Here is a 25,640-nt window from a genome sequence, read left to right on the forward strand (position 1 = left end):
TTTAATTATCCTCAGCGGTTCTAATATTAATTCATATTACACCACTTAAATTCTGGAAATGTTTTTATCAAAATTGTATTGTCAAATAATTAAAAAAAATTATGGTCGATCTTTCAGATCAGCATTTTGTTGTATTTCAGATCTGTCACCATTGAGAAATGCAGGAATAGCACGTTTGTCTTGGGACCTGTGCAGACTACACTTCACCTTAAGGATTGTGACAATGTGAAAATCATCGCCGTTTGCCATCGTCTGTCCCTCTCATCCACTCTTTCTTCTACCTTCCACTGTCTCACTTCTACACGCCCTCTTATTTTGTCAGGGAATCAGGATGTTACATTAGCTCCATACCATACACATTATCCTATGTTGGAAGATCACATGGCACAAACTGGAATAGCTACAGTCCCTAATTACTGGGATAACCCAATGTGTGTCTATCCAGAGAACATTGATTCCAGCATCTGGAGACTTTTGTCACCTCGTGACTTTTATATCTACGTGATTCCTTTTGAAATGGAAGGCGATACAACAGAGATCCCGGGTGGACTCCCACCAGTGTATCAGAAAGCTTTGGCTCAGCGGGAGCAGAGAATACATATCTGGCAGAAGACTGTAAAAGAGGCAGGTTTGACAAGGTGAGTGGTTTTGTGGCTAATAGTAAATCATATGTGCCTTTTGAACTGCCCTCCTAAATGTATCATTAACGTTGGTAATATGGTAAAGATCAGTGCAGTTATCTTAATTTGCATCCTGTTGTTTCTGCTAGTGAAGGCAACTGAGCGTCTGCAAACAGAGACGTGGTTCATTCCCTGATTCTAACTTGAATCCACAGACAATCCACTATTTTGTTCCCTTGGCCTGTCTGTGTTTCTTAAGGAGAAATCCCTGTATTTAGCATGTGCCTGTATTTGTCATAAGGACTCTTGTACTCCTATAAGACTGCTGGATTTGGGGCAGCAGCCCCTCTGCTTTGTAAGCGACTGAGTCACTCCCACACCGCTTGGCAGCTGTTGAGCCAACCCTCCTGGCTCTCTAGCAGCACCTCACCAAAACCGAAATGGTAGGCATGATTTGTGGCAGCCTTGCATGGAACTCTGAAAAACCCCTCAGAGATACAAGCCTTACCCTTTTCTTTCCAAATGAAAGTCTACATTGTTTGAAAAGACTGCAGTGTATGATAAAATACATGAGCTGCAATGATTAAGATAATGAGGAATAACAAAATCAGGATATTGAAAATTAGAGATGTGAATATGAACAACCCCAACATATTGTCATAAAGTGTGTATACAGTTCCCACCTAAAAGCCTAATCTTTAGTCCCTAAGCGAGAGCATGGTGATGTAAGCTAAACCTGTCCATACAGTGTCCATGTGAAGCACACCTCACCCCCGTTACCTTGGTACTAGGTCAGGCCGCCAGTCTCTAGATCAGGATTTGTGGAGACACAAAGGCTGAGGTCTACCTAAAACCGCCATGCAGTATTTAAGTAAATTCTGTCTGGAACCTCCTCTAATGCCATTTGCGTCCTACAAGATGTTTTTATAGGAGACATGTTTATGTTCATGCACAGAGGACGTACGCTTGTATGTACCTAAGCGCTGGACTGTTTATGCAGTCTTGGAGCTGGCAATACAAAATATTATTCTATGCCTCACATCTGTTGTTGTAATTCTGAGTAAAAGAACACAATGCACAGTTTGTCAGCCATAGCACTGATAATGACGCTTTTGCAGAATAGCAGGTGATAATGATATTGAAACAATGCCACTAAAGGAACCAGTAATGAATAAACATTGAATACAGAGCATAATTACTAGGTAAAAGGGCACAGGCCACAAGCCTAAGCTATCACTGTGTCCAAGCAACTAACTATAATGGACCCACAAAATATTTGTACTACGGTTTCTCCCTACAAACAGTTAGAAATGTTCTTCTCCAGTATTGGGTCTTTCATAGATTCACATGCTTGAATATACCCCATCATCAAAGTGGGAGTCCCATGGTATCTTATTAATGCAGTATATAACATTTTCATAGGCTATCATGGGAATGTCAGTTTAATAGCCTATATACATCTTTTTTTTTTATTATAAAAAGGACCACACCACCAGTAACCAGATGACTGCACCCTCTAGAACACTTGCAACAGAGGCTGAAGCCATGAGATTTTTTTACTGCACATCGTGTGAAGGATGTCTCCTTGAGCCCTGCTTAAACCACCTGTTGTCTTCACAGAAATGTCATAAAAACTTTGTTCTAAAGAACATTATTTATTTTTACTACTTACTCCTGACTGGATAAGATGTTGAGGCCTGTAGGAAGAAAAGGCTCCATTCAGAAGATCCACCCTCAAAGTGCATCTATTGCTTTTATCTGGAGCATAAGGTGAAAGAATGTAAAATTTGTTGCACTTTTTCGCAAAAATCACTGAAGGATTGGGAAGGTAGGCTCTTATTGTTGCTTCTGAATTTGAAGACCAAGGGATATCCTTTATCAGAGGACGACAGTGAAATTTCTTCTCAGGCCACAACTTCAAGTAAAAGAAAAAAAGCGGAATGAAAACTTTCCTCATAGCCACCGTCAAAGGTCAGTAACAAATCGAAACATATTGACACTGACCAGGAAAGGAGGCATAAGGTCCACCCTTTGACCTCCAAACCTGAACAGTCCAAACATGAACAGCCTATTCCTAAGGTTAGATCTGAGACTACTACCCCTTTCCTGAAGGAATCTATATTGAAATGAACTTTCCAATCTGTACCGTTGACGATGAAGACAAAAGAATCTGTCACATTAGAGACAAAAGTACCGTCTACGATTAAAACAACGATGGTGACATCAACATTCACAACAGCAAAATCTCAGTTGATTATAACATCGTCACAGCTTTCCACAATGACGATTGTCACCTCAAACATTTTCAAGCCCCAATCGACAGGCTCCATTGACAACAGCTTTTTTGAGCTTCCCGCCGCTATTAAAGCCACCGACTACGAGGCGGGACTCGCCGACAGAAACGTCATCTATGGCACCGTTGATGAAGAAGAGATCGTCGACAGCACTACCATCGTCAACCGAATCCATGACAATGCCATCAACGGCAGCGAAACAGATGACCCCGTCAATGAGCCTGTCAACGGGAATTACAAACATACAATTAACGACTATACCGTTGTCATCACAAACAACCGCAGACTTGCCACCTACGGACCAGGAATTTAAGACATTTCTATCAGAAGATTTACTTAGAGAAGGTATGCAAACACAAGGTCACGCTGAAAAAACATTTCCCCGCTATCAATAATGTCTCTAAAAGAAAAGTCAATTCTACCAAGGCTTACTTCCCCAAGTAAAGTGCTGCCCTACACACCATTACACCTCTTGGATGAGGATGATGAATCTGAAGAAGGTGGTCCTTTTGGTGTGGCTAGTAGCCCGTCCCAACTATGGATGAAATGCCAGGATTATAGAGATGATGACAATTAGGAGTATCAGGGGTACTATACTGCAGGCGAACAGGTGGAACCATTATATAAAGAGTATCAGGAACAGTCTATTCCAATGCCTGTGTTCCTAGTAATAAACCTACAACCTATGTTACAAGACTACTACCGTAGATTCCCGCCGTCAACTCCTGCCACACTTATAAGTCAGGTTGGACAACCAGTATGCCTCTTTCAAACCCTGACATCTTTACCAGATCCCACTCCGTTACTTACAACACCGATTGGCCCCTGCACAATTAGTAACAACCAACATATCACAACCCCTGGAAGATGACCTAATATCATCGTGGGAAGATAGAGAGGAACGGGAAATAAGACATGGCAACCGAACAAGATGAGCGGGACAACTACCTCATTCCCACCCCCTCTCCACTTCTGGCGGTGCCAGTGGATTCCCCTCCGGAAGACATTGGAGGATTCTACAACCTAATGGAAAGAGCAGCAAAAAGGTTTGAACTACCGCTGTTAACAAGGGAGACAGATGAGTTCAAGGAACCCACAAGGAAGTCAGTAAGAGCGATTCCAATAGTAGATTTCATCTGGGAAGAAGGACTGAAAGCCATGAAATATCTGACTACTGTATCTCCAGTTATCCCACATCTTGATACAAATTACAAGGCACCAGACAATTCTCCAACTTGCCTTATCGGACAAACAAAACCTGATTTGGTGGTATCGCAGGCAGCGCAGCGGGGCTCAAACAACCGCTCCGCACAGATATTATCTCCTCCTGATAGAGAGGGCTGTAGGTTAGACAACATTGGGAAAAGATTCTTAACAATGGCAGCCACTACACTAAAAGCAGCAAACTCGCTGACTATTTTAGCTGTTATGACCGCCAGTCGGCCCATATATAGACCTATACCTGATGAGGCAAAATTAGAAGCACGCAAAATCTTGCAGGAGGGGGAATGCGTATTGGCTGAAATGATCAACTGCGCAATTGATGTGTATTTAGACAACTAGCAGGGGCTGCAGTTCTTCACAGACGGGAATGGCTGAAATACACCCCCTTCCGGCAGAAATACAATTTTTTTTTATAGATATGCGGTTTGACTGTGAATAATTGTTTGGTAATGTGTGGATGAGGCCTTACAATCTTTAAAGGCTGACACAGATACAACAAATTATCTTGGCACGCTCCATTACCTGAAACAACCCTTTTGAGGAGGTAGGGGAAGAGGAAACTATTCATTTTGAGAAGGCTACCAGGACTACAGGCAGTACCAGCCTGGGCAGACACAGTAACAACCAACAACAACAGTACAGACAACCTCCAGCAGCTGCATATAGACACGGTCCCAAACAATGACCTACCAAAGATACCGTCTACCTCACCAACATCTGGAATTGGAGGGAGAATATCACATCATCTCCAACAGTGGTCCATGATAACTTCAGACAGGTGGGTTCTAGATGTCATTTCAAAAGGACATTCCTTGGAATTTCTCCAGAAGCCCCCGAACACTCCATCATCAGGCCCACCACCACCTCGCTTTTGACAACTCATGAGGGAAATATCCAATATGATTAAAAAAACAAGGCGATAGAAATCATTCCAAAAACTCAAAAGGGACTAGGATTCTACTCTCTCTTTTTTCTCATCATAAAACACTCAGGAGATTGGCACCCTATACTCGATCTCCGAAGACTCAACAAATTCCTAAAAAGTTAAACTTTTCACATGGTGACACTTCAAGATATACTACAACTCTTGAACAACGGGAATCCTATGGCATCTCTCAATCTATAGGACACTTATTTCATATCCCAATATGTCCAGGTTATTGCAGTTCCTACGGTTCAAGGTAGCCGGTGTCCATTCTCAGTTCAAAGTGCTTCCATTTGGACTAAAATCTGCTCCCAGAATCTTTACAAAGATGTTGGCTCCGGTAGCAGCACATCTCAGACAACAGGGAATCCAGGTATTCCCATACTTGGACGACTGGCAGACAAAAGCTCCGACATCACAGCATACAGCAGCATCCACCTGCCTTTCGCTATTCAGCAAACTGGTGCTCACAACAAATTACCACAAATCCCAACTGAAACCTGCAACAAACATAATGTTCTTGGAAGCCATTCTAGACATACTAAAGAACAAATCCTATCCCTACAAGGACAGAGAGGCCAAAATTAATCAGCTGGCAAACAAACTATCCAAAAGAAAGTTGGTTTCTGTTTAGATGTACAAATCATTCATGGGGATGATCTCCTCATGCATCCCTCTGCTCCCAAACTGGCGGTTACATCTACTTCCACTATAGGAACAGATAGGCCAACAATGGTTTCAGACACAGGGCTCATTCGAAGATGTCATTCAAATAACACTGGTTATGATAAAAGCAATACTTTAGTGGACTCACAATAACAACAGATATGTTGTTGGAAGGCTGGGGAGCACATCTCCAGCACTTACAGATCAGCTGGAGATGGTCCACAGAAGACAGAAACCTTCAGATCAATCAACTAGAACTCAAGGTATTCGCCTTAGCATTAATGGCTTTCCTTCCCCAAATAGCTCATTCAGCAGTCCTCTTGCGAAAAGACAGTATTTCCAGTATGATCTATTTGAACAAGCAAGGGGGAACCTGCTCCTGGGCACTCTCATATTTGGCACAAGAGATATGGAACCGGGCACTTCAGCATCACATAACCATCAGAGCAGAACATCTTCCAGGAATATCTAATCTCCTAGAAGACTCCTTAAGCAGGACCATCATTCCTTTTCATGAATGGAAGCTAAGTCAACAGACTCTGAACTAACTATTCCATTGATGGGGCAAACCACACTTGGATCTGTTTGTGACAAAAGAGAATAAGAAATGCTGGTTCTTTGCAAGTTGGCATCTCCAAAAAGGATCGTGGGGGAATGCATTTTCGATACAATGGTCTGGGATATATACTTATGGTTTTTCCACCAATCCCATTGATCCAAAAAGGTAGTCAACAAGATAAAGAGGGAACCTTGCAGCCTTCTCCTCATAGCTCCCAGATGGCCCAGGCAGTTATGTTTCACCGAACTCCTACTCCTCTCAGAGCAACCTCATCTACATCTCAAAGTAACACTGTTGTTGCTGACAATGAACCAGGGCCAGATACAGCATTCGGACCTGACATCACTGAACTTTTCATCATGGATCCTGAATACAATGAGTTCTCTTCGGTAGTCATCCCATCAGAATGCAGGGAAAGGAAATTCTGGCCAAGGCAAAGGTGGACACAACAAACAGGACGTATAAGTTCAAATGGGAACAATTCTCTTTGGTGTGTGTCCTCCAACATCCACCCACTCACAGCAACACCACAGCAAATTCTCCCTTATTTCCTGCACCTGGCACAATCAGGACTCTTTAATTTCTCAATAAAAGTACACCTAGCAGCAATATCTAGATTCTTGTGTCTACTCGCATTATGAAACAATTCCTCAAAGGTCTCTTCAGGGCTTTTCCACCCGTTTGATATCCTCCACCTCTGTGGTATCTCAACATAGTCCTGGGGCAGCTTATGAAAGCGCCATTTGAGCCGATTCATAAATCAGATCTCAAATATCTCACATGGAAAAGAGCAATATTACTAGCTCTCACAAGAAAGTAAGCGGCATACAAGCGTTTACCATCAAACAACCGTTCCTACAGTTCACTGCAGACAGTGTTATTTTACTTACAGACCAGAAATGTATTCTAAAATTTCCATCGGAATTTCACTTAAAAAAAGCTATGGTTCTCAGAACTTTTTTCCCCAAATCCTTAGACGCCAGCTGAAAAGTCTCTACACTCTTTAGATGTTAAACAATGTCTCAAATTCTGCTTGCAGAGAACGCATCACATAGGAAAATCACACTAATTGTTTCTGGCATACGGAGGTATTAGAAAATGACTCTTTGCTACCTAGCAAACCATCGCCAGATGGATAGCAGCTACTATACAGTTTTGCCATAACAAGCCGGAAAAACTTTGCAGAGCAGTGTAAGAACCCACTCCACCAGAGCTGTGGCCACATCAACAGCTCTTTTTGCTGGGGTGCCGATTCACCATATCTGCAGAGCAGCAACATGGTCAAACAGGCATACATTCACAAAACATTATTGCCTGGACGAGAGCCATAAAACAGATGTAGCAGTGGGACAAACAATAAGGTGAGTCTCTGTGTTTTTCCCCCATCTGCTATATCTGTTTATTATAATGAATATGCGTTTTATTTATATATTGCTTATTAATCTGATTCAAGCATGTGAATCTATGAAATATTCAATTCTGGACCAGAAAATTAGTTACTTACCTGTAACTGTGGTTCTCCAGTATTGGTATCTTTCATAGATTCACATGCGACCCACGCTCTTCCCCTCAGAGGCTCCCCTTACTCATAAATGGTTAATAAGAGCACACTAGTGCTAGAAAATCTGAGGGCTTCAGCCTCTTTTGGGAGTGATCTAGAGGTTGCTGTTGTCTGGTTATAGGTGAAGTTTGGTACTTCTTTTGTCTTTTTTTTTTTTTTCTTTTTTTTTTTAAAGGTGTAGATAGGCAATCAAACCGACTTGCCATATCCATTATAGGCTATGATAATGCTATATACTGTTTTTTTGAGGAATCGTGGGACTCCTGCTTCGACGGCGGGGAATATTCAAGCATGTGAATCTATGAATGATACCAATGCTGGAGAACCACAGTTACAGGTTTTTCTTCTCCATATTACACCACCAAAGGTCAGCCCACAGAGAAACTGATGACTCAACCTACAAGCTGGGGATTTTTCTCCACTTTAAACCTGCTCCCCATCTTCCCCCACCTCCTCCCACCTCATCCTCTCACAGTGTGAGAAGCACAACTTCTCACATGAAAATCCCAATCACAAATAAATCAAGGGTGTTTATTAAATGCAGGACTAACCAGAATAGGTTTCTTGGCGCTATAGCAGCATACTTATTGTGAGAGTGGGTTATTGATTTAAAGAAAGGTTTTGAGGCTTTTCTGAAAAAGATGAAGGAAGAGTTCCATATTTAGGGCGACAGACAGTACAAGATTTTGCTGCTGTGACAGAACAGATTTGTCACCATAGTTAATGGTATGGAATTTGGGCTTCTGAAGGAAGAATAAGAGGTCAGATTGTAGATTCCTTGACAGACAGTAACATTGAAAATGTCTTGGCCATGAAAACAGGTGATTGTGAATATACTGTTTTGTAGTATATGGTCATAGCCTTGAATATAAATTGAAAGTGGACTTGCAGCCCATGAAATCCTCTTTTCACCTCATTACAGAATATTTTTTTAGGACACAATGCTGGGTTCTTAAGGAACTGGGGCTACACGTTTCAATGCTGTAGTCAAGAAACAAAATTTGACGCAGGATTTTGAAGAAAAAGCAGGGTTTGGATGTCTTGACAACTTGAGTTCCCAGGCCACATTTAGACTGTGCAAATGCCCAAGCTCCAAGCCAGTGAAGATTGCTCACCATGATTGTAGTAGAGGTTAGCGAAAACTTAGTTTTTCTAAGCTTAGTTTTGCTAAGCTTTACTCTCAAATACTTTGTAGACTTTCATCAACTGTTTACTGTTGAACTCTTAGACAGTAGAAACCAAGTTGCTACTCTGGTTCAGAGACACTCCAAAGACAAGTTGGCACTCGCATATGTGAAAATTCTTTCATCCCATTTGATGTAACTTTTGTGCCATGATGGGCAAAAGAATGTAAAGAGGAAATGGTAAAGGACAGAGCCCTGGGGGATGCCGTACCCACAGTCCTTACGAGTAGAGACAAAAGGTGGCATACACATGATTTGTTTCCTAACTGTTGAGAAGGATTCCATCTAAGCAGAAGCTGAAGCCTTAATGGCTGTTAAAGATTTTTTGGTTTATAGTATTGCATAGTCTGTGATATTGAATGCTGCAGAGAGGGCCAGGAGCGTTAAGTCTTCAGAACCACTGGCATACCTCAACCCCTGTTTCACTGAAACAGCATCCAATTCAGCACTGCAACTTAGGCGGAATCCTACTTGTTGACACCTGAGAAGAGCTTTGGATTCTACATAGCCCTGCTATTGAGAAAACATTATGCGGTGGGATCCTGTAAGCTCCTAAGAAATGGTGTATGGCAGCCTCCACTTCTTACTGTTGTTCCTCGCTAATGTGAATTGCCTTATTTAGCATACTTAGAAGCATTTCTAGCTCCCTGTTGGTTTTGGGTCACCTAGACATAATCATTCAGTGAGTAATTCTCAAGAACACCAAACTACCTCTAAAATCACCACGCTGAAACAGTGGCACCATGGGCCCCCATGCACCAAGCCAAAGTCTGCGGATGAGCCCATAACTAGGGCAAATCCGGTTCTGGGGTGCTTGTGTTCTAGTTTATGGGGGACCTAGCTTGGCAGGTCGAGCTGGTCTGTTCCCACTGGAGTAGGATCAAGATTGGTTTGCATATAGCTGGGTCCAAACTGAGGTAGCATAGTGTTAAAAAATAGCAATGGCTTGGGATGTGGCCCAGAGTTATTACCAGTGACTGATATTAATTGAAGCATGCCATTCAGCACTTTTTGTGTACTGTAGTATGTCACCTCAAGTGGGACCGGTATGCCCAGACGTGGGTTCCTTGCACACTGTGTCACTGGAACCACGCTCTACCCGGCTGATGAACCAATGACAAGGGCGAAACAGCTCCTTTGTTGTTTTGTAGTCTGGGTCAAGGAGGACCTTGCAGTTCGGCTGGACTGTTCCCATTGAAGTAGTAAGGCTGATTTGCGAATAGATGGGTCCAAACTGATGTGGCATGATGTGCACAATAATGTGGGATGTGGCAAAAGTAACTCCCAGTGGCTGAGATTAATTCAAGCATTCCATCTATTTTTGTATATTGTAGTACTCCAGCAGGCAGGAGCTTTTCACCAAGGCTTCACTTCAGTGCTGTTGGGTGTGTGGTTCTGCTGCCTCCCTTTTCACCTATGTAAATAGCGAGTGTAGTTATAAATGATGAGTCAGCCGCACGCTTTTATCTCTGTAACTGCCTACCGATTGTGCCTCAGCTCTCTCTTGTATTAAAATCTTGAGACTGCATCCGGCACGAAAGTGCATTAATAGTGTTCAAAATGTGTTGCATAACACACTACAGTAACCACATACTTCACTAAGACCTTTTAGAAAAGCCCTCACAGTTGCGTTCTTTACTAATTACCTTTCCTGCAAACATTAATAGGGCTTAGAAACCGTTGCAGTTCATGTACTGCCATCACAAACGTTTTCAAGTTCAGGCACACAACAACCATTGGGCTGAAAGGGTTTGAGCCCTCTGTCCCCCTTACCTACAATCACGTTCACTAGGGTGGGCTGGTTAGGCTGGGGGCGCTGTCTTGACCTTTTTCTCCATTCAAAATATTCCTTGCAAGGACATTTAAAATCCTGACAATTTTGTGAATATTGTTATTGATGTCAGTAAGCTCTGCTGCTTTCCTATCTCAGCTAGTACACATCTATAATAATATTACATACTATGATTGTTTCAATTCCATAATAAAACATGTCTATTTAATGTGAACAGGCGGAAAGTTGGCAGAGATGAATCAAATACTCAACATCAAATAAAGAGGAAAGGTACCAAAGCAGTGCTTCTACTACTAGTTAGAAGATAGACAGTGCCATGCCAGAAGCATTTTTCCTCCCAAGGACAACATCTATAAAATTAGCCCGGTGTATTAAACTTTTTTTTCTTTTTTCTTTTTTGGTGCAGTGAAGCCATTGATCTAGTGTGGCACTATTTAGATGTAAAGTGTGCAAAAGGAGTATTGCAATCACCCAACGAGTAATTAATCATGTTTCATCAATCTTTCCACATAATCCACATTCAGTGCAACTGATTATTAAGTAGTTATTTTTGCCATTATGGTGCAGTCCGCAGATATTCTTTCAGAAAATTTGCTCCATCAGATCTTATCTGAGTTCAAAGCTTTGAAAATTTTGCAAAACGAGGCTAATCAGAGAACGGAATCGCAACTCAATCTAATTTCGAGTAATATACAGCAACTTAACTCACGTATTAAGGAGGTTGAACAGCGAGTATCTGACCTGGACGTTGCTCGTGTCTTTGTGGAACCGTCAGTGGCAAAATGTCAAGCAGATTTGTTAGAATTACAGATCCGGCCAAATGATGCTGAGAATCGCTCACGCAGATCAAACTTGAGATTTACAGGAATCCCTGAAGGGCGCAAAAATGGACAGACTGTCACAATCTTAATCTTGGATCTTATCCTGCAGCATGTTCTCTCAGAACCAGTGGATAAACATTTGGATCTTACCATCATGCGGGCCCATCGGGTTCCCGCAGTACTGCCACCTCATGCAAAGTATCCTTGAACTATCTTTGTTAATTTTGGTGATTTTCGTGTCAAGGAACAAATTCTTCAACAAGCAATTAGGAGTAAAGTATATCAGGTCCCTGGCGATTTCGCCTTCAAAATTTTCACAGATATGTCTGTGGCGGCTGCACATCGGAGGAGAGAATTGAAAGGGATGATTTCAGCATTCCAAAAAGCCGGTGCTCTGGCAGGACTTGTACAGCAATCTTCACTTAAAGTGTTTTTTCAGGGACATTCTAATTTAATTCATACAGTTGATGCTGCTAAGACTTTGTTGCATTCAATTCAGAAGCAGTCGGGGCAGAGGGAGGGGGTAGAGGCACGGGGGGAATATGATTAGGAGAGGGGGGAAGGAGGATAGACTTTGCACTGGGAGGGGAAATGCTGCTTCAGAACGATGGATTTCATAGAGTGTATATCAATGTGTATTTATGGTACTTATATTCCAGTCCTTTCGAGTCTATGGTGTAGGGCGCCATGCCAAGGCACCCGATTAAAGAAGGTTGGGGTTGGGGGCAGGGGGTGGCCCCGCATTGCTCAGACGGGAGGGCCCCAGGCTTCGGCCACCCAAGGGTTGGGGTGTGGGTTGGGGGTGGGTGTTGGAAGGGTTTGTAAGGGGTGCAGGATCCAGGTTTTCCACACTAAACAGTAGCTACGCGTATTTCAGAATGGTTAAGGTCATAGAGGGGGTGATGTTAATTAGACCAGGTTTAGATCATTTATTTCCTCGGTGATCTTCTATGAGAACTCAATTGCAGGGTTGAATTCTTCATTAAAAATAGTTTCCTGGAATGTCACCAGGTTAAATAATCGGAGGAAAAGGTCTGTAATTGAAGAAAGGGTAGCTGCCCTAAATCCCTCAGTTATTCTTTTTCAGGAAACTCATATCCCAGTTAAAAAGGTTGCGAGCTTCCACATGTTTAAGAAGATGGCCGATTTCAAGGTGGTTGCCGCAACATCAGCAGCCCCTAGAGGTGTAGCGCTCTTTCTAGCTAGAGGCCTCAATGCACGGCCACTTGACTTTCTTTGCGATCCCGAAGGACGATGGTGCTGGGTGCATTGTTTGATTGCCAAAGAAAGATTTGTCTTTGTTAGCTTTTATGCACCCCTGCTAGACAATCCAGTTCCTTATGTAGGATTGTTTCAGTTCCTTTTGCAAATATCAGGTAAAATTATTATTGGAGGGGATTTTAACTTTCTTCAGGATCCAATTTTGGATACCACTGTTAGGGGTAAGAAACAACATAAGCCTAGAGTTGCCATAATCTTTAAAGTGTATGTCAAAATGTTGATGCTGTGTGATACTTGGAGAATGAACGCCCTCAACGAGAGAGAGTATACATTCATCTCAACCCGGTTTAAAAAGCGCCTCTCGCATCGATTTTTTTTTTTTTTTTCTGATATTTAAAACATTGCGCTTCAAGACTCAGTCGGTGCGGCACTCTGGCTTATCTGACTATGCCTCCCTGGTGCTGGAAGTGTCGCTTTATTCGGAAGTCCCCAAGTTTTGGACTAGAAGGTGGGTCTTTAATCAGCAGATTCTTCAAGATGAGGGATGGGTGCAGATTTCTGAGGATGAAATAAGTGAATTTTTCAAACGTAATCAGGGATCTTGAACTCCGGCTATAATCTGGGATTCATTTAAGGCCTTTTTCAGGGGCTTGGTAATCGCCAAGGAGGCAGCAGACAAATCTTCTCAGAGACAACAAACCAGGGCTCTGAAAGAGGCAGTGCAAAGGTGTTTAATTGCTTACTTACATGCCCCTTCAGAAAATAATAGACAGTATTTGGAATTAGCTAAAAAGGCACTGGTCGACAACTTTCTCAAGAAGGTTGATATAGGATATCAGACTTATAAACAAAAGGTATATGATGAGAGTAATTTCACAGGCAAATATTTAGCATGGCAGACTCACTATCGAATTGCTGGATATATCATTCATGCCTTGAGATGCCCTATCACTGAGGTTAGACACACTTACTCCAGAGTTGTGGATGAAATTATGCTAGAGCATTATAGGTAAATTTACAGTCATTCTCTGGATATTGACCCTAGATTTATTAAGGAATTTTTGGGGTAACTAGATATTCCCAGTCTTACAGAAGAAGACAGCGATGCTCTAATACAGCCGTTTACTAAGTTAGAACTCCTTAAGGTCGTCAAGAACCTCCTCACGGGGAAGGCTTGTCGACCGGATGGCTTTCCGGCTGAATTTTATAAAGCTTTCATTAAAGCATTTATTGATGATTTTTTGTCTTTAATTAATGGCCTACTTAGGGGCGAACAGATACCCAATTCGTGGCACTCAGGGAATGTGGTCAGTTTTCCCAAAAAACAATAAGGACAGGGAAGATCCTAATGCATATAGTCCAATCTCTTTGCTAAATACAGATTATAAAATTATTTCGAAACTTTTAGCTAATAGGCTCAACGGGGCCGTCAGTAAACTGGTGCATTCCGATCAAAGCGGGTTCATAGCTGGTCGGCAACTTGCAACTAATACGCATTTTTTGGCTGAGGATCTTGACTGTTTCGCATCTAATAAAATTTCTGCCATTATTCTTTTATTAGATGCGGAAAAAGCATTTTATTTGGTTGTATGGGATACACTCTTCGCAGTATTGTCTAGCTATAAGATGCCCTCTCAGATCTCTGCACTAATTCAAAGGTTGTATTCAAGCACTGAAGCTAATATTATTATTAATTCTGCGTTTGTTGGTCAACTTCAACTACAACGGGTGACTCCTATACGTTTTGCTCTTTTCATTGAGCCCTCAGCCATTAAAATCAGACAAAATAATCAGATTCAACCCCCTCTAAAGTCAATGGGGAAGATTAAACTATATGCTGACGATATCATTATGTTTTTAGATGAAGAAAGTACTTCCCAGGAAGCGGCTTTTAATGTTTTTGCCAAATTTGAGCAAATTGCTGGCGACAAGATTAATATGAATAAGACCGATATTATTCTGTGTGGCACCTCTTCTATTAAACTGCTCCCCGAATTAAGACATTGTGTGAATACTGGGCCAAAGAGATACCTTGAGATTTATTTTTGAGCCGATATAGGAGACCTGTATGACCTTAATTACGCCCCATTGCTCTAAAAACTCAGGCTTTGCTTGCCCAATGGGGGTCTCTCCCCCTTTCTATATTAGGTTGCATCGCATTGATCAAAATGTCAGTTTTACCATTATTTAACTTTCTGTTCTCGGCCATCCCGTGTGTTTTAACACAAAACTGGAGTCTATGTTTCGCTCATTTATTTGGCAAAATCAGAAGGCTCGAGCTGCATTAAGAACATTAAATGCAGATAAAGAAAATGCGGGAAAATGCGGGATAGGTTTGCCCAGTGTTAAAGATTATTATTTTGCCTTTTTTGCGCATTAGCTCACTAGTTTTAAAGCAGATCAATCTGTAGGTTGTACATTCTCTAATGACTTTCGTGAGTTAATATGTAAGGAGCACGATATTCGAAATCCAGCACTTTTGGTGAAATCTCCCTAAAAAGTTTGCTATAAGATTCTTAAATGGCTCTTTAAGAGAAAATCAGATTTTTTTTAGAAAATATTCAATTCCATATTTGCATCTTAACACCCCTCTTACACAGTTTACGCTACGCTCTGGTGCTCAGCTCAATGCAGACTTAGTAATGAGGTAGGGGCATGCAGGATTTAGTAAAATCAGGGATTTTCGCATCAATAACAACTGGGAAACTCCCTTAAATATCCAGATGGTTGTTAAAAATGACTTTCTTCTGGTGGGATCCTATAATACTTTGCTACACAGTCTAAGGGATCTAGATATCAATTTAATCATTGATACTCAGGCGTTAGTTTCTGAAGTGGTGGACCCTCCTGGGATAAGGAGTGCGGGGCGTGGAGAAGGCTATTGCTAGACAGGGATAAGGTCGATCTTGGGGCAAAGGCACAAAGAAAATGGGCTTGTCAGGAGGACTTCGATCTTTCAAGTGAGTGCTGGGAGAGAATTATTCACTTAAATTTCTCAGTTCTCAGAGGTGCGAACTGGCATCAAATTATATTTTTTAGTAAATAGCTATTATACGGAACCCCGCAAGCCTTATCCCGTGTGGTGCCCAGCTGTCCTGATCTCTGTTTTCGCTGTAAAGCAGTAGGGGTGGTGGGTTGGATACATGTGATTGGGACATGTCGATGTGTACAGGAATACTGGGATGGAATATTCAAGATGCTAACAACTATGGCTCAGGTTATTATAACTCCCAGTATACCGTTGATATGCTTAGGCTTTGACTCCGAGGCAAGGCTCACTCCCAGGTGGGAAAAACTCATTTTTATCGCCACTGTGGTTGCCAGATCTCTCTAGTTAAGAAACTGGTGATCTGAGTTATCTCCCACCTCAAGAATGGTGGAACAAAATGATGCAAGTTAGAAATCAGGAAATGAGATATGCTAGCAGAATAGGAAGTGGTAAAAGTTTTCCTCGATCTGGAGCAAATTCTTCTTAGACAATCATGGGTAAATCTGTTCTTGGTTAAATCACCTATGGAATGAATTTGCAAAGCCACCTAGTCTCATTGTCTTTGTTTGGACCTCTTCCTCTCTCTGGGAACCATTGGGGAAGTTATTCAAGACAAAGTTTTGAAATACAATATATTTTTTCTTTTTGTTATCTCGGTGGATCCTGATAAAAACTCAATAAAAACAAGAATAAAAAAAAAAAAGAGAGAAAACACTATTCTTTCTAGCAACTTGGACCAGAACAGCAAGAGAAATAGAGGCAAAAATTGCACAAGGGAGGGTGCACGTAAAAATAAAAATAAAAAGGCAGAAAGCAGTTTTGATGCAATATTTATTTTTGGAGGCTATCAGTTGCCTTAAGTCCCTGGTGTTTTCTATGTGTATTTTTTGAAGTAGTTGTTGGTCTTTTCATAACTAGCAATTCAGTAGTTTTCCAGCATGTGAATACCGCTTTGATTACATCATTTAGGAATTTGGTGAGAACCATGGCATGGTATAGCCTTGACATAAAACAGAGTCATCTTTTTGGGACAGGCAACATGGCAGTATCCTGGAAGAGAGACATACAAAAAGGAGCTGTAGACGTTTCAGTGGATAACATCACAATATAATCCAGAAGTCATCACTTTAACCCTTGAAGTATTGTGTTGTTGTGCCTTTGTAGGAACTAATATGGTAACAAGCAACATTCAAGGCTACTTAACAAACATTAAGCAGTAGTTGTCAAGATAAATCAAGATGTGGTAGTTAACAGAAGAGAAGGTTGTCACTGAGAGGACTTGCATCTATGAAACTTGGGTAATGGTGCTTTACTTTTGTGTAGATTAGAAACTAGTTTGTAACAAGGAAGGTATTTTATTATTGATCAAATCTATGTTGGTGTATTATTTTATTAGCACTGCATAGCCAGGCCTTCTAAGGGGGTCATTACAACCCTGGCGGTCTTTGACCGCCAGGGCTGTTTTGGAGGAAGCACTGCCAACAGGCTGGCGGTGCTTCCAGGGGCATTATGACCGCGGCAGAAGCCCCACGGTCGCACCGCCGGGACCGGCGGTTTCCCGTCACATTGGTCCCGGCAGTTTAAATCCCCCAGGGCAGCGCTGCCCAGGGGATTACAAGTCCCCCTCCTGCCGTGAACCGCCATGAAAAGGCTGGTGGAAAGGGGAGTCGTGGGGCCCCCTGCCACGGCCCCATGGAGCTTTTCACTGTCTGCTATACAGACAGTGAAAAGCTCGACGGGTGCAACTCCATTTGGAGCCGGCTCCCGTGTTGCGGCCGAGATCCCCCGCTGGGCTGGCGGGTGGAAACCAGATCTCATAAGAGACCCTGCAGGAGTGCAGCCCCATTGGCGGCCGCCCGGCGCTTCAACATTGGCGGGCGACGGTTGCCGTCCGCCAAGGTTGTAATGAGGGCCTAAGTTTCCATAGAAATTAACTTTCTTCTACTTAGCATTGTTTGGAGCCTATGTTTGGGAATAAATCTGAGGACGTCCTCATGTTCAAAGTTACATGAAGTTGAAGGGTATGTCAATTTTCATAACTCATTTTATGAACTTTGATTTCTCCAGCCAGAAAGGACGATTTGTTTCGCACTTAAATGTTATGTGCAGTAGGTTGCCTTTCTCCTCTTGACAGTGACAGCTGGATGCATTGGGGAGGAAGCCCAATTTGTGCAGTTGTGATGGAGACAAACAAGGCTTATGTAGTGGGGAACATATTTTGGGTGAGAGTATACAATTATCTCATGATAAATGGTGAGATGCATAAGTACTTCCATTGTACCTTGGTCAGTGTTGATTGTCGGACCTCAAATCGTCCTCCCATCTCAGTTGCATATTTAGATTAAGGTTAGAATTTATATTTGAGTTGTTTATGTAGCTTAAAGATCACATAACCCCGGTTAACTAGGCTTTGCATAGCCTCTGGTAAATATGTCTGTACAAAAAGGCCTTGTTGTAATATAAATGCTTTTAATTTCAGAAATGTATAAAAATCAATTTTTTGTATTCAATTTAAATTATGAATCTGTAATGAGAAGAAGCTTTCTGTTGACTTATCCTTTATTATTTATCTGTGGCACACAATAAATGGTCATTGAGATGTTTCCTAATGCCCATAAGTTTTAGTTCCATTAGGTCTGTATTTGTTTTGTTTTGCTTCTTTGGATAATGAAACACATGGTCAAATTCTTCATGACTAGTTACATATTCAGGTGGACTTTTTCTTAGATAGTCCAGGATAGGAAGTTCAAACTTTGTTTTCTCAACACTTAAGAGTTTTCTGTACCTTGTCCTTCGTGTGAGCCATACTCCTAAGGTGGCTCATCATTGGAAGCACTCATATATAAATATAAATATATATATTTTTTAATATTGTCTGGATCGCTGCTGGAAGTCTTTGCTGCTACTTGTTGTCAGAATGTTTGCTAACTTGGATCAGAGACTAGATAACTGTGCTCTTTGACGGCGCGCACCAGGATCGTGTTGCACCTCAAAAATGTTTCACATGGAGCTGACCTCCTAATTATTTGAATGCTTTTGATTACGTCCCATGTTTTAATCGCAGCTCAAAGAAGAAAAAGACATTCCGGGTTGACTACAATTCAAAGAAGTCCATCGAGTCATATAGATGTATTAGAAGTCTGTTGTATGCATTTTATGACTGTGAGGGCATTACATATACTCATACAAGTCAAATGTATCAAAGACCCCTTGTGGTACTTGTGGTACCCGCTGTCTTAGTATTGCGTAGACATGGAACTCTGCACTTGCACCTCGGAAATTTAAGATGAATCATGAAGTCTGTAGTGACAGGGTGTCCTCTTCTAGTGTAGTGTATGCGCAATAAGGATTGCTGAGCAGACTGACCAAGGCGAAGTCAGGACATGTTGAACTGGAGGCAAGTAAACTGTGGGCCTAAGGTGTCTTCAGACTAGAATAGGAGCCTGTCAACAGCATTGTGATATACATGCTTCCTGATATAATCTCCTTCAGTTAACCAATTCATGCCTCTAACTGAACACTCTGCTTTTGCAGACAAAGCACAAGAGCGGCTAGTGTGTAGTTGGAGGTAGAAACAATCCATTATTACCATGGTGCATAGAGGGCAGCATTTTAATCAACGGGTCAGCCAGGTCCTTCCCCTCTCCATCTTGTTTTAATTGCTACCCTATCATATTGCCTATAGGCTGTATCTGATAGAGACTTCTAGTTGCAGATTCCTTACCCTAAAATTTCCCACAGGCGTCAGTCCGGATCTGGAGATTTTTCTCGAACAGTACCCCTGCGTGCCTTCCGGTAGCATTGGTCGGCTCCGCATCTGTCTCAGCGCCGAATAAGATGTGAGACCTATATAGACCCCACACTGGTGCGCTGACTTCGGTTCTTTTCTTTCCATGTCAGCCTGCGCTGATCCGAAGAAGAGCTACCCCTCAATCACTTTTTGACTGATCTTTTTTCAACCTTTTGTCAAAGTTATTTTTCTTTTTTTGTTTTTTTTAGTGTCTACCCTCCTGGTGCATCAAGATTTTGTCACGTACGACCAGATTCAAGTCCCGGGATCCTGTAATCAGGCGATGTCTGTGACAGATCCACGCCTTGTGTGTTTGTGGTGTCTGGAGTGCGACCACAACCAGAAGTCATGCTCTGAGTGTCGGGCCATGAATCCGAAAACCTTGAGTGAACGGTCAGTAATGCTTATTGCGGCCCGGTGCTCGGCTCTGCGATGCTTCTGATCTCAGTCGAGAGAAAGGTCCCGAGAACGGTTGCGGAGCCCCCATTTGTCATCGTCCCACTTCAAGTCCTCGGGGCGGTCGTGTAAGTTGAGGCACAAAAAGAAGTCGAAGAAGAACAAGTGTTCGACTTTACCCCCTTCGTTGGCTGATGATATGAGGGAAAGGAGTGTCGTCGTTCCAGGCCTTCTTCCATGGAGCCAGCGTCCGGGTCAGCTCCGTGCCTCCCCCAGTTTCTGTGACCCGGAGCAACCCTGCCCAACTCCGAGAGCTTAATGAGGCCATGCTCCTCGTATTTGGGCAGCCCAACTCTGCTATTGCACCGTTGGCCAGCAGGGCCCCCCTCAGGTTCCACACTGGCGGCTTCAGCCTCGGCTCTGGGGGGCACTCATGGGTCTGTTCCTGGATTCGAACTGGCTTCAGTTGTACTGTGCCGACCTTCCCCGATGCCGGTTCTGATGTGGACGCTCCCAACGCCGCCCGTGCCCCAGGTTGCATCAACTCCATCCTCATTGCCGACTCGGAAATGGTGCTGAACCGGCGTCTCGCAATGCTGATTCCATCTTCGACAGTGACCTTGCTACCTAGGTCGGATCCTGACCCTTATTCTTTAGGTTGGAGTACAGTGAGGATTTAAAGGGGTGCCTGGACCCTTTAGAATACCAGCTGGAAGATCCCATGGACTGGCAGATGGGCCTGGGAGAGTCCAGTGGTCTGGACCCTTCTCCTGACACTGGCATTCTTTCTCTCCCTATCATGGATATGGAGGAGGGGGCATCCAACTAACTGGTGGTGCAAACAGCGACCTAGGTCCTGGGCCACGAGCTGCCTTTGTGACAGTCAGGACTAACCTGACAGGGATTGCAGCTTGGGGCTTTCTCTGCTGAAACCCCTTTTGCCCTTTAATGAAGCCCTTACTGATGTCCTGCTGGGGACCTGGTCCAAACCCAGCACCAGGGGCTCCTGTGAACAGGACAGTCGCCCACCGCCATAGACCCGCTCCAAACGAGCCACTGTTCCTGACGCAACACTCAATCCTTGTGAGCTTGATTATCCAAGACCCCACATCCCTAGGCACATTCTTGGGAAGATTATGTTTTCTTCCTCCAGCCTGACATTGCACTCTGTGAACACTGCATGCCTTTTGGGCAGTTACACTTATACTTTATGTGACATGGTTGCTCAGGTTCTGACATAGGTCCTGGAGGAGGCCCCAGCCATTCTCTCCCAAGCTGTTGCTGATGGGAGATATGCAGTAAAGTTCACAATACGATGTGGGCTGGATACGGCCAACTCACTAGGCAGATCGGTTCCATCGACAGTGGCCTTGAGGCTGGCTGGCGACATCTGGCTTTTCGGGGGATGTCCAGTCCACCCTTATGGACATGCTCTTTGATGGCACTTGTTTATTTGGAAACAAATCAGACTCTGTGCTCAGTCTCTTTAAGGAGTCTTGTGCTACGGCCAGGTCCCTGGGTCTCGCAGCTGCCTCTCACCCCTTTAGTCTTTTCGGCCCTTTTGTAGCTACGGAAGGGGCACCCAACCACATCCGTTCCCCTCAAACCACCATGCTGCGCATGCTGCCTAGCCTCAGTGTGGCCGATGAAGTGGGATCCAATGTCCTTGTGGATCAGGGAGCCAGCAGTCTAGTGAAGCCCCCCCCCCCCACTCAACCCTGGCAATGCCCTACAAACCTTCTTAGTCGGACACATCAACAGGGACCAGTCAGAGGTAGGATTCGCCATCACCGGCCCAACTGGCAGTCCATCGCGTCAAACAGGTGGGTTTTGCAAATAGTCCGAAAGGGCTACTGCTCCATCCATGCCAGTATCCTACGATCCGATGACAGAAGATCACCTGGCACTTCTCCGCGAGGAAGTTACAGCTCTCTTGATAAGGGAGCCATAGAGGGGGTCCCTCTGGCAGAAGTAGGTTGTGCTTGTTATTCTCGCTACTTTCTGATGCTAAAAAAGGACAAGTTCCTCCACCCTTTAACAGACCTTCGATCCCTCAATCTCTTCCTCACGAAAGAGAAGTTCAGAATGCTCACTCTGGCTCAGGTTCTATCTGCCCTGGACCCAGGAGACTGGATGGTACCATTGGACTTGCAGGACGTCTACTTTCATAGGTCCGTCCTGCCTGCACCACAGATGTTATTTTGTCAGGAGGCTCTGCGCCTCTGGACATGGCTGGAACATCAGGGTAATTCCCTGGTGGTTCAACACTTGGCAGGCTCTCTGAAGATAAGCAGACAAAATCAGTCGACAATGCTTGGTTCATCACAAATTTGGCATCTCCATCTGGAGGTGGCACATGATCTCTTTCAGCAGTGGGGAGACTCTTGATTAGATCTGTTCGCCTCTGCAGAGAACGCACAATGTCAGCAGTTTTGCGTGTTTGAGTTTCCAAGGCGGCAGTCACTCGTCAACACTTTTCGTCCCTGGCTTCCTGTACTCCTTTCTGCCCATACAACTTCTGGACAGAGTTCTCAAGAAGATCAAGATTAACTGGGTCCAAGTAATCCTTGTTTCTACTATATGGGCACAAAGAGTCTGGTATCTAGAGCTGAAGAGCATGGCCATTGATTCTCTGATCAGCTTGCCTCTTTGGGAGGATCTTCTGTTGCAGTAGCAAGGGAGGGTTCTCCACCCAAACCTGTCCAGTCTTCTTGTGTGGAGTTTGAGCAGCGGCAGTTGACAGCTTTTGATCTTACGCCCGAAGTCTGTAATGTTAGACAATTGTCCTCTCAGGCTTCTAACATTAAAAACAGCCTTCCTTGTGGCCATTACATCTGCCTTCAGGGTGAGTGAGCTGCAGGCATTGTCATTGAAGCCACCCTTCCTTATCACTCTTCCTTATCATCTTCCTTATCACTTGACAAAGTGGTGCTGCACACCAGGACTTCCTTATTGCCAATCGTGGTCACGCCCTTTCATGTAGGCCAGTCCATCACCTTGCCTATTTTTTATGCACCACAACATCCTTCTAAGAAAGAGGGTGGAATCCACCTCCTGGACCCAAAAAGAGCCTTGGCGTTCTACCTTGATCCTACCAAAGAGTTCTTGGTGAATGGTTAGCTCTTTGTTGGGTATGTAAGTGCGTCAGGCAGTGCAGAACAGAACCATCTCTAGATGGGTCGTTATCTGCATTAAAATGTGCTACGCATTAGCTGAAAGGCAACCCCGAAGAGTTTGAGTGCTCACTGTACCAGAGTGACAGCTGTAACTAGCACGCAGAGTTCCAGACCTGGACATCTGTCAGGCGGCAACATGGGCATCCGTGCACACGTTCACCAAACATTACTACCATGACAGTCAGTTTCGAAGGAGCGGGTACTTTGCCCGTTTGGTCCTGTAAAACTTTCTATTATGATCGTGGTTTGCAGACCCCCCTCCTGGGATGGTATTCCTTGGGTACCACTCTAGTCAGGGCTAGGGGGCTACACTCCCAGGATAATCCCTGCTCACCCTTTTAGTAGCTTGGCACAAGCAGTCAGGCTTATCCCAGAGGCAGTGTTAAAGCGTTTGCACATCATACAAGCCACACGTGACACAATAAATGCACCACAAAGGAAACACCACAACCAATAATATAAAAATAAACTGTATAACATAATTGGACCAAACACGACATGTATCAGTGATACCCTGCTGCACAAGAAATAGAAGAGTACCTGAATGTGGTTTGTAAGTGTTTCTTATCACGGTGCAGGTACTTTGTCCTTTCTACTTGTAACATACCATGAGTTCATTTATGGTTCATATATGTACTTAGTTTATGCTGTTGATGTATATCTCCTGGCTGTATGTCGAGCATATTCTCTTTTTTATTGTTATGTAAAGGGGATGTGTTATAGTTAGAAGTTAAGTAAATTTCTCTTTATGAAATTACAGCAGCTCACACCTGGAATGTTCACGGTCTCCATGGTAGTAATGTTCCATGAAGTTTAGTTGGAGACTGGGAGCTGACTGACAAGCTGCTGTAGTTGGTGGTGTGTATTACAACTTAATAAAAGTTACACAAAGACAACGATTCTCAGTGTCTTACCACTCTACAAACTTCTTACTATCTAACTGTGCCTATACAGTGGAAATCTGCCGTTGTCAAGAGCATCATTAATCCTAAATACAGGCCTAAATGGCAATAGGCCTATTTCTCTGCTCCCATATTTGTGCAAAATACAGGGGAAAATAGTGTTTGACATCTCCAGAGATTTGTGGCATTGAATGTTTTTCTTTATGGTCATCTAACTATTTTTATATTCTGTAAAAACACCTATCTGGTGTTTGTGTTAGTTCTTAACAGTGTCTGCAGACTGAGATCTTGTGGGACCCTGAATTTGCTTGCTCTTTCACCATCATTCCATACCCTTGACCATGCAACCGTTGCCTCAAGACTCTCTGACATAAATAAAAATGGAACAATCCACAAATGGATCACAACATACTTTGCTCAATAATATCTGACCTTAGTCCCTTTCTGCTCTGAGCTCAAAGTACTCAGCTGTATTGCACCACAGGGACCTATTTCATCATGCCTTTGTTCATTACTTATATGCATCCTTTGGCAAAACTCTGTCAATAGGGGCCACACGTTTACTTATACACAGATGACCCGGACCCATCTTTGGGTTGCTCCTGTCCTCTGCAACAATTCTCACCATGTCCAACCTTAATGGCAGATTGTCTTTTGCGGACATGTTGTTGTATGGTCACCATCTTCATGACCACTATTTAAGACTGAGATCCTCTTGACTACATTGAATCCATCTGTCTTAGGACCCTTTAACTAGCCCGACACCTGTTCTGAGCGTTGGCATCCATTTAAATGCCATACACTCTCTGAGTACCCAGGTTGCTAAGGTGTTCAGTACTGTCTTTGTTCAATAAATACTATGAGATCTGTTACACCTCTCACAGAAACTCATCACCATGTCCCAGTCATCAGTTCTGTGATTCAATCTAGGCTGAACTGTGACAGCTCACACCATTTGGCAACTCCAGAAAACTTGAGCATCTTCTACAGCTAGTGCAAAATGTTCAACGATTTGTCCATGCTTGTTCATATTACCCCTATAATGAAACAACTCGACTTGTTGTTGATTCACTGCAGAGTAATCTTTAAGGCTATGATTGGTATCCCAGGCTCAAAATGTCCACTGCAGAGTAATCTTTGAGGCTATGATGGGTATCCCAGGCTCCAAATGTCCTTCATTTCACAGCCAGCAAAGTCTCCTTGTACAGGCCACGTAAAACTCTCCACTCCACACACTACGAGGCGAGGTGGATGCTGGAAGGAGAAGGTGTCCCCAGACACATCCATTCTGCTGCACCTGATGCCTGTTCTGTGGGGGTGCTCATAGGGCAGATAAAGGTAGCACTTTCCAAACTAGACATTAGATGGGTGACAAACATGGCACTGAATATGCTAATTGTTACTACAATGTGTCTATATTAATTGCCATGTTATATTTTTACGTTGTTGGGGTGTTTACATAGCATTTTTTATAATATATATTGTTTATGGTGCATATAATTTGCATAAACTAACAATAC

General features: G+C 43.3%; 1 protein-coding gene across 10 annotated transcripts in view; it reads left to right on the plus strand.

The window, feature by feature from the left end:
• Positions 1-25,640, plus strand: part of TBCCD1 (TBCC domain containing 1) — a 356,963-nt gene that overhangs the window by 144,693 nt on the left and 186,630 nt on the right. For all 10 annotated transcript variants that reach the window (XM_069225791.1, XM_069225786.1, XM_069225795.1 and 7 more), the window contains one exon: positions 141-638. In XM_069225791.1, coding sequence (XP_069081892.1) covers positions 141-638 — 498 coding nt within the window. The remainder of the gene's footprint in view (positions 1-140; positions 639-25,640) is intronic.

The sequence above is a fragment of the Pleurodeles waltl genome, chromosome 3_1 (assembly GCF_031143425.1).
Source record: "Pleurodeles waltl isolate 20211129_DDA chromosome 3_1, aPleWal1.hap1.20221129, whole genome shotgun sequence".
Taxonomy (NCBI): Eukaryota; Metazoa; Chordata; class Amphibia; order Caudata; family Salamandridae; genus Pleurodeles; species Pleurodeles waltl.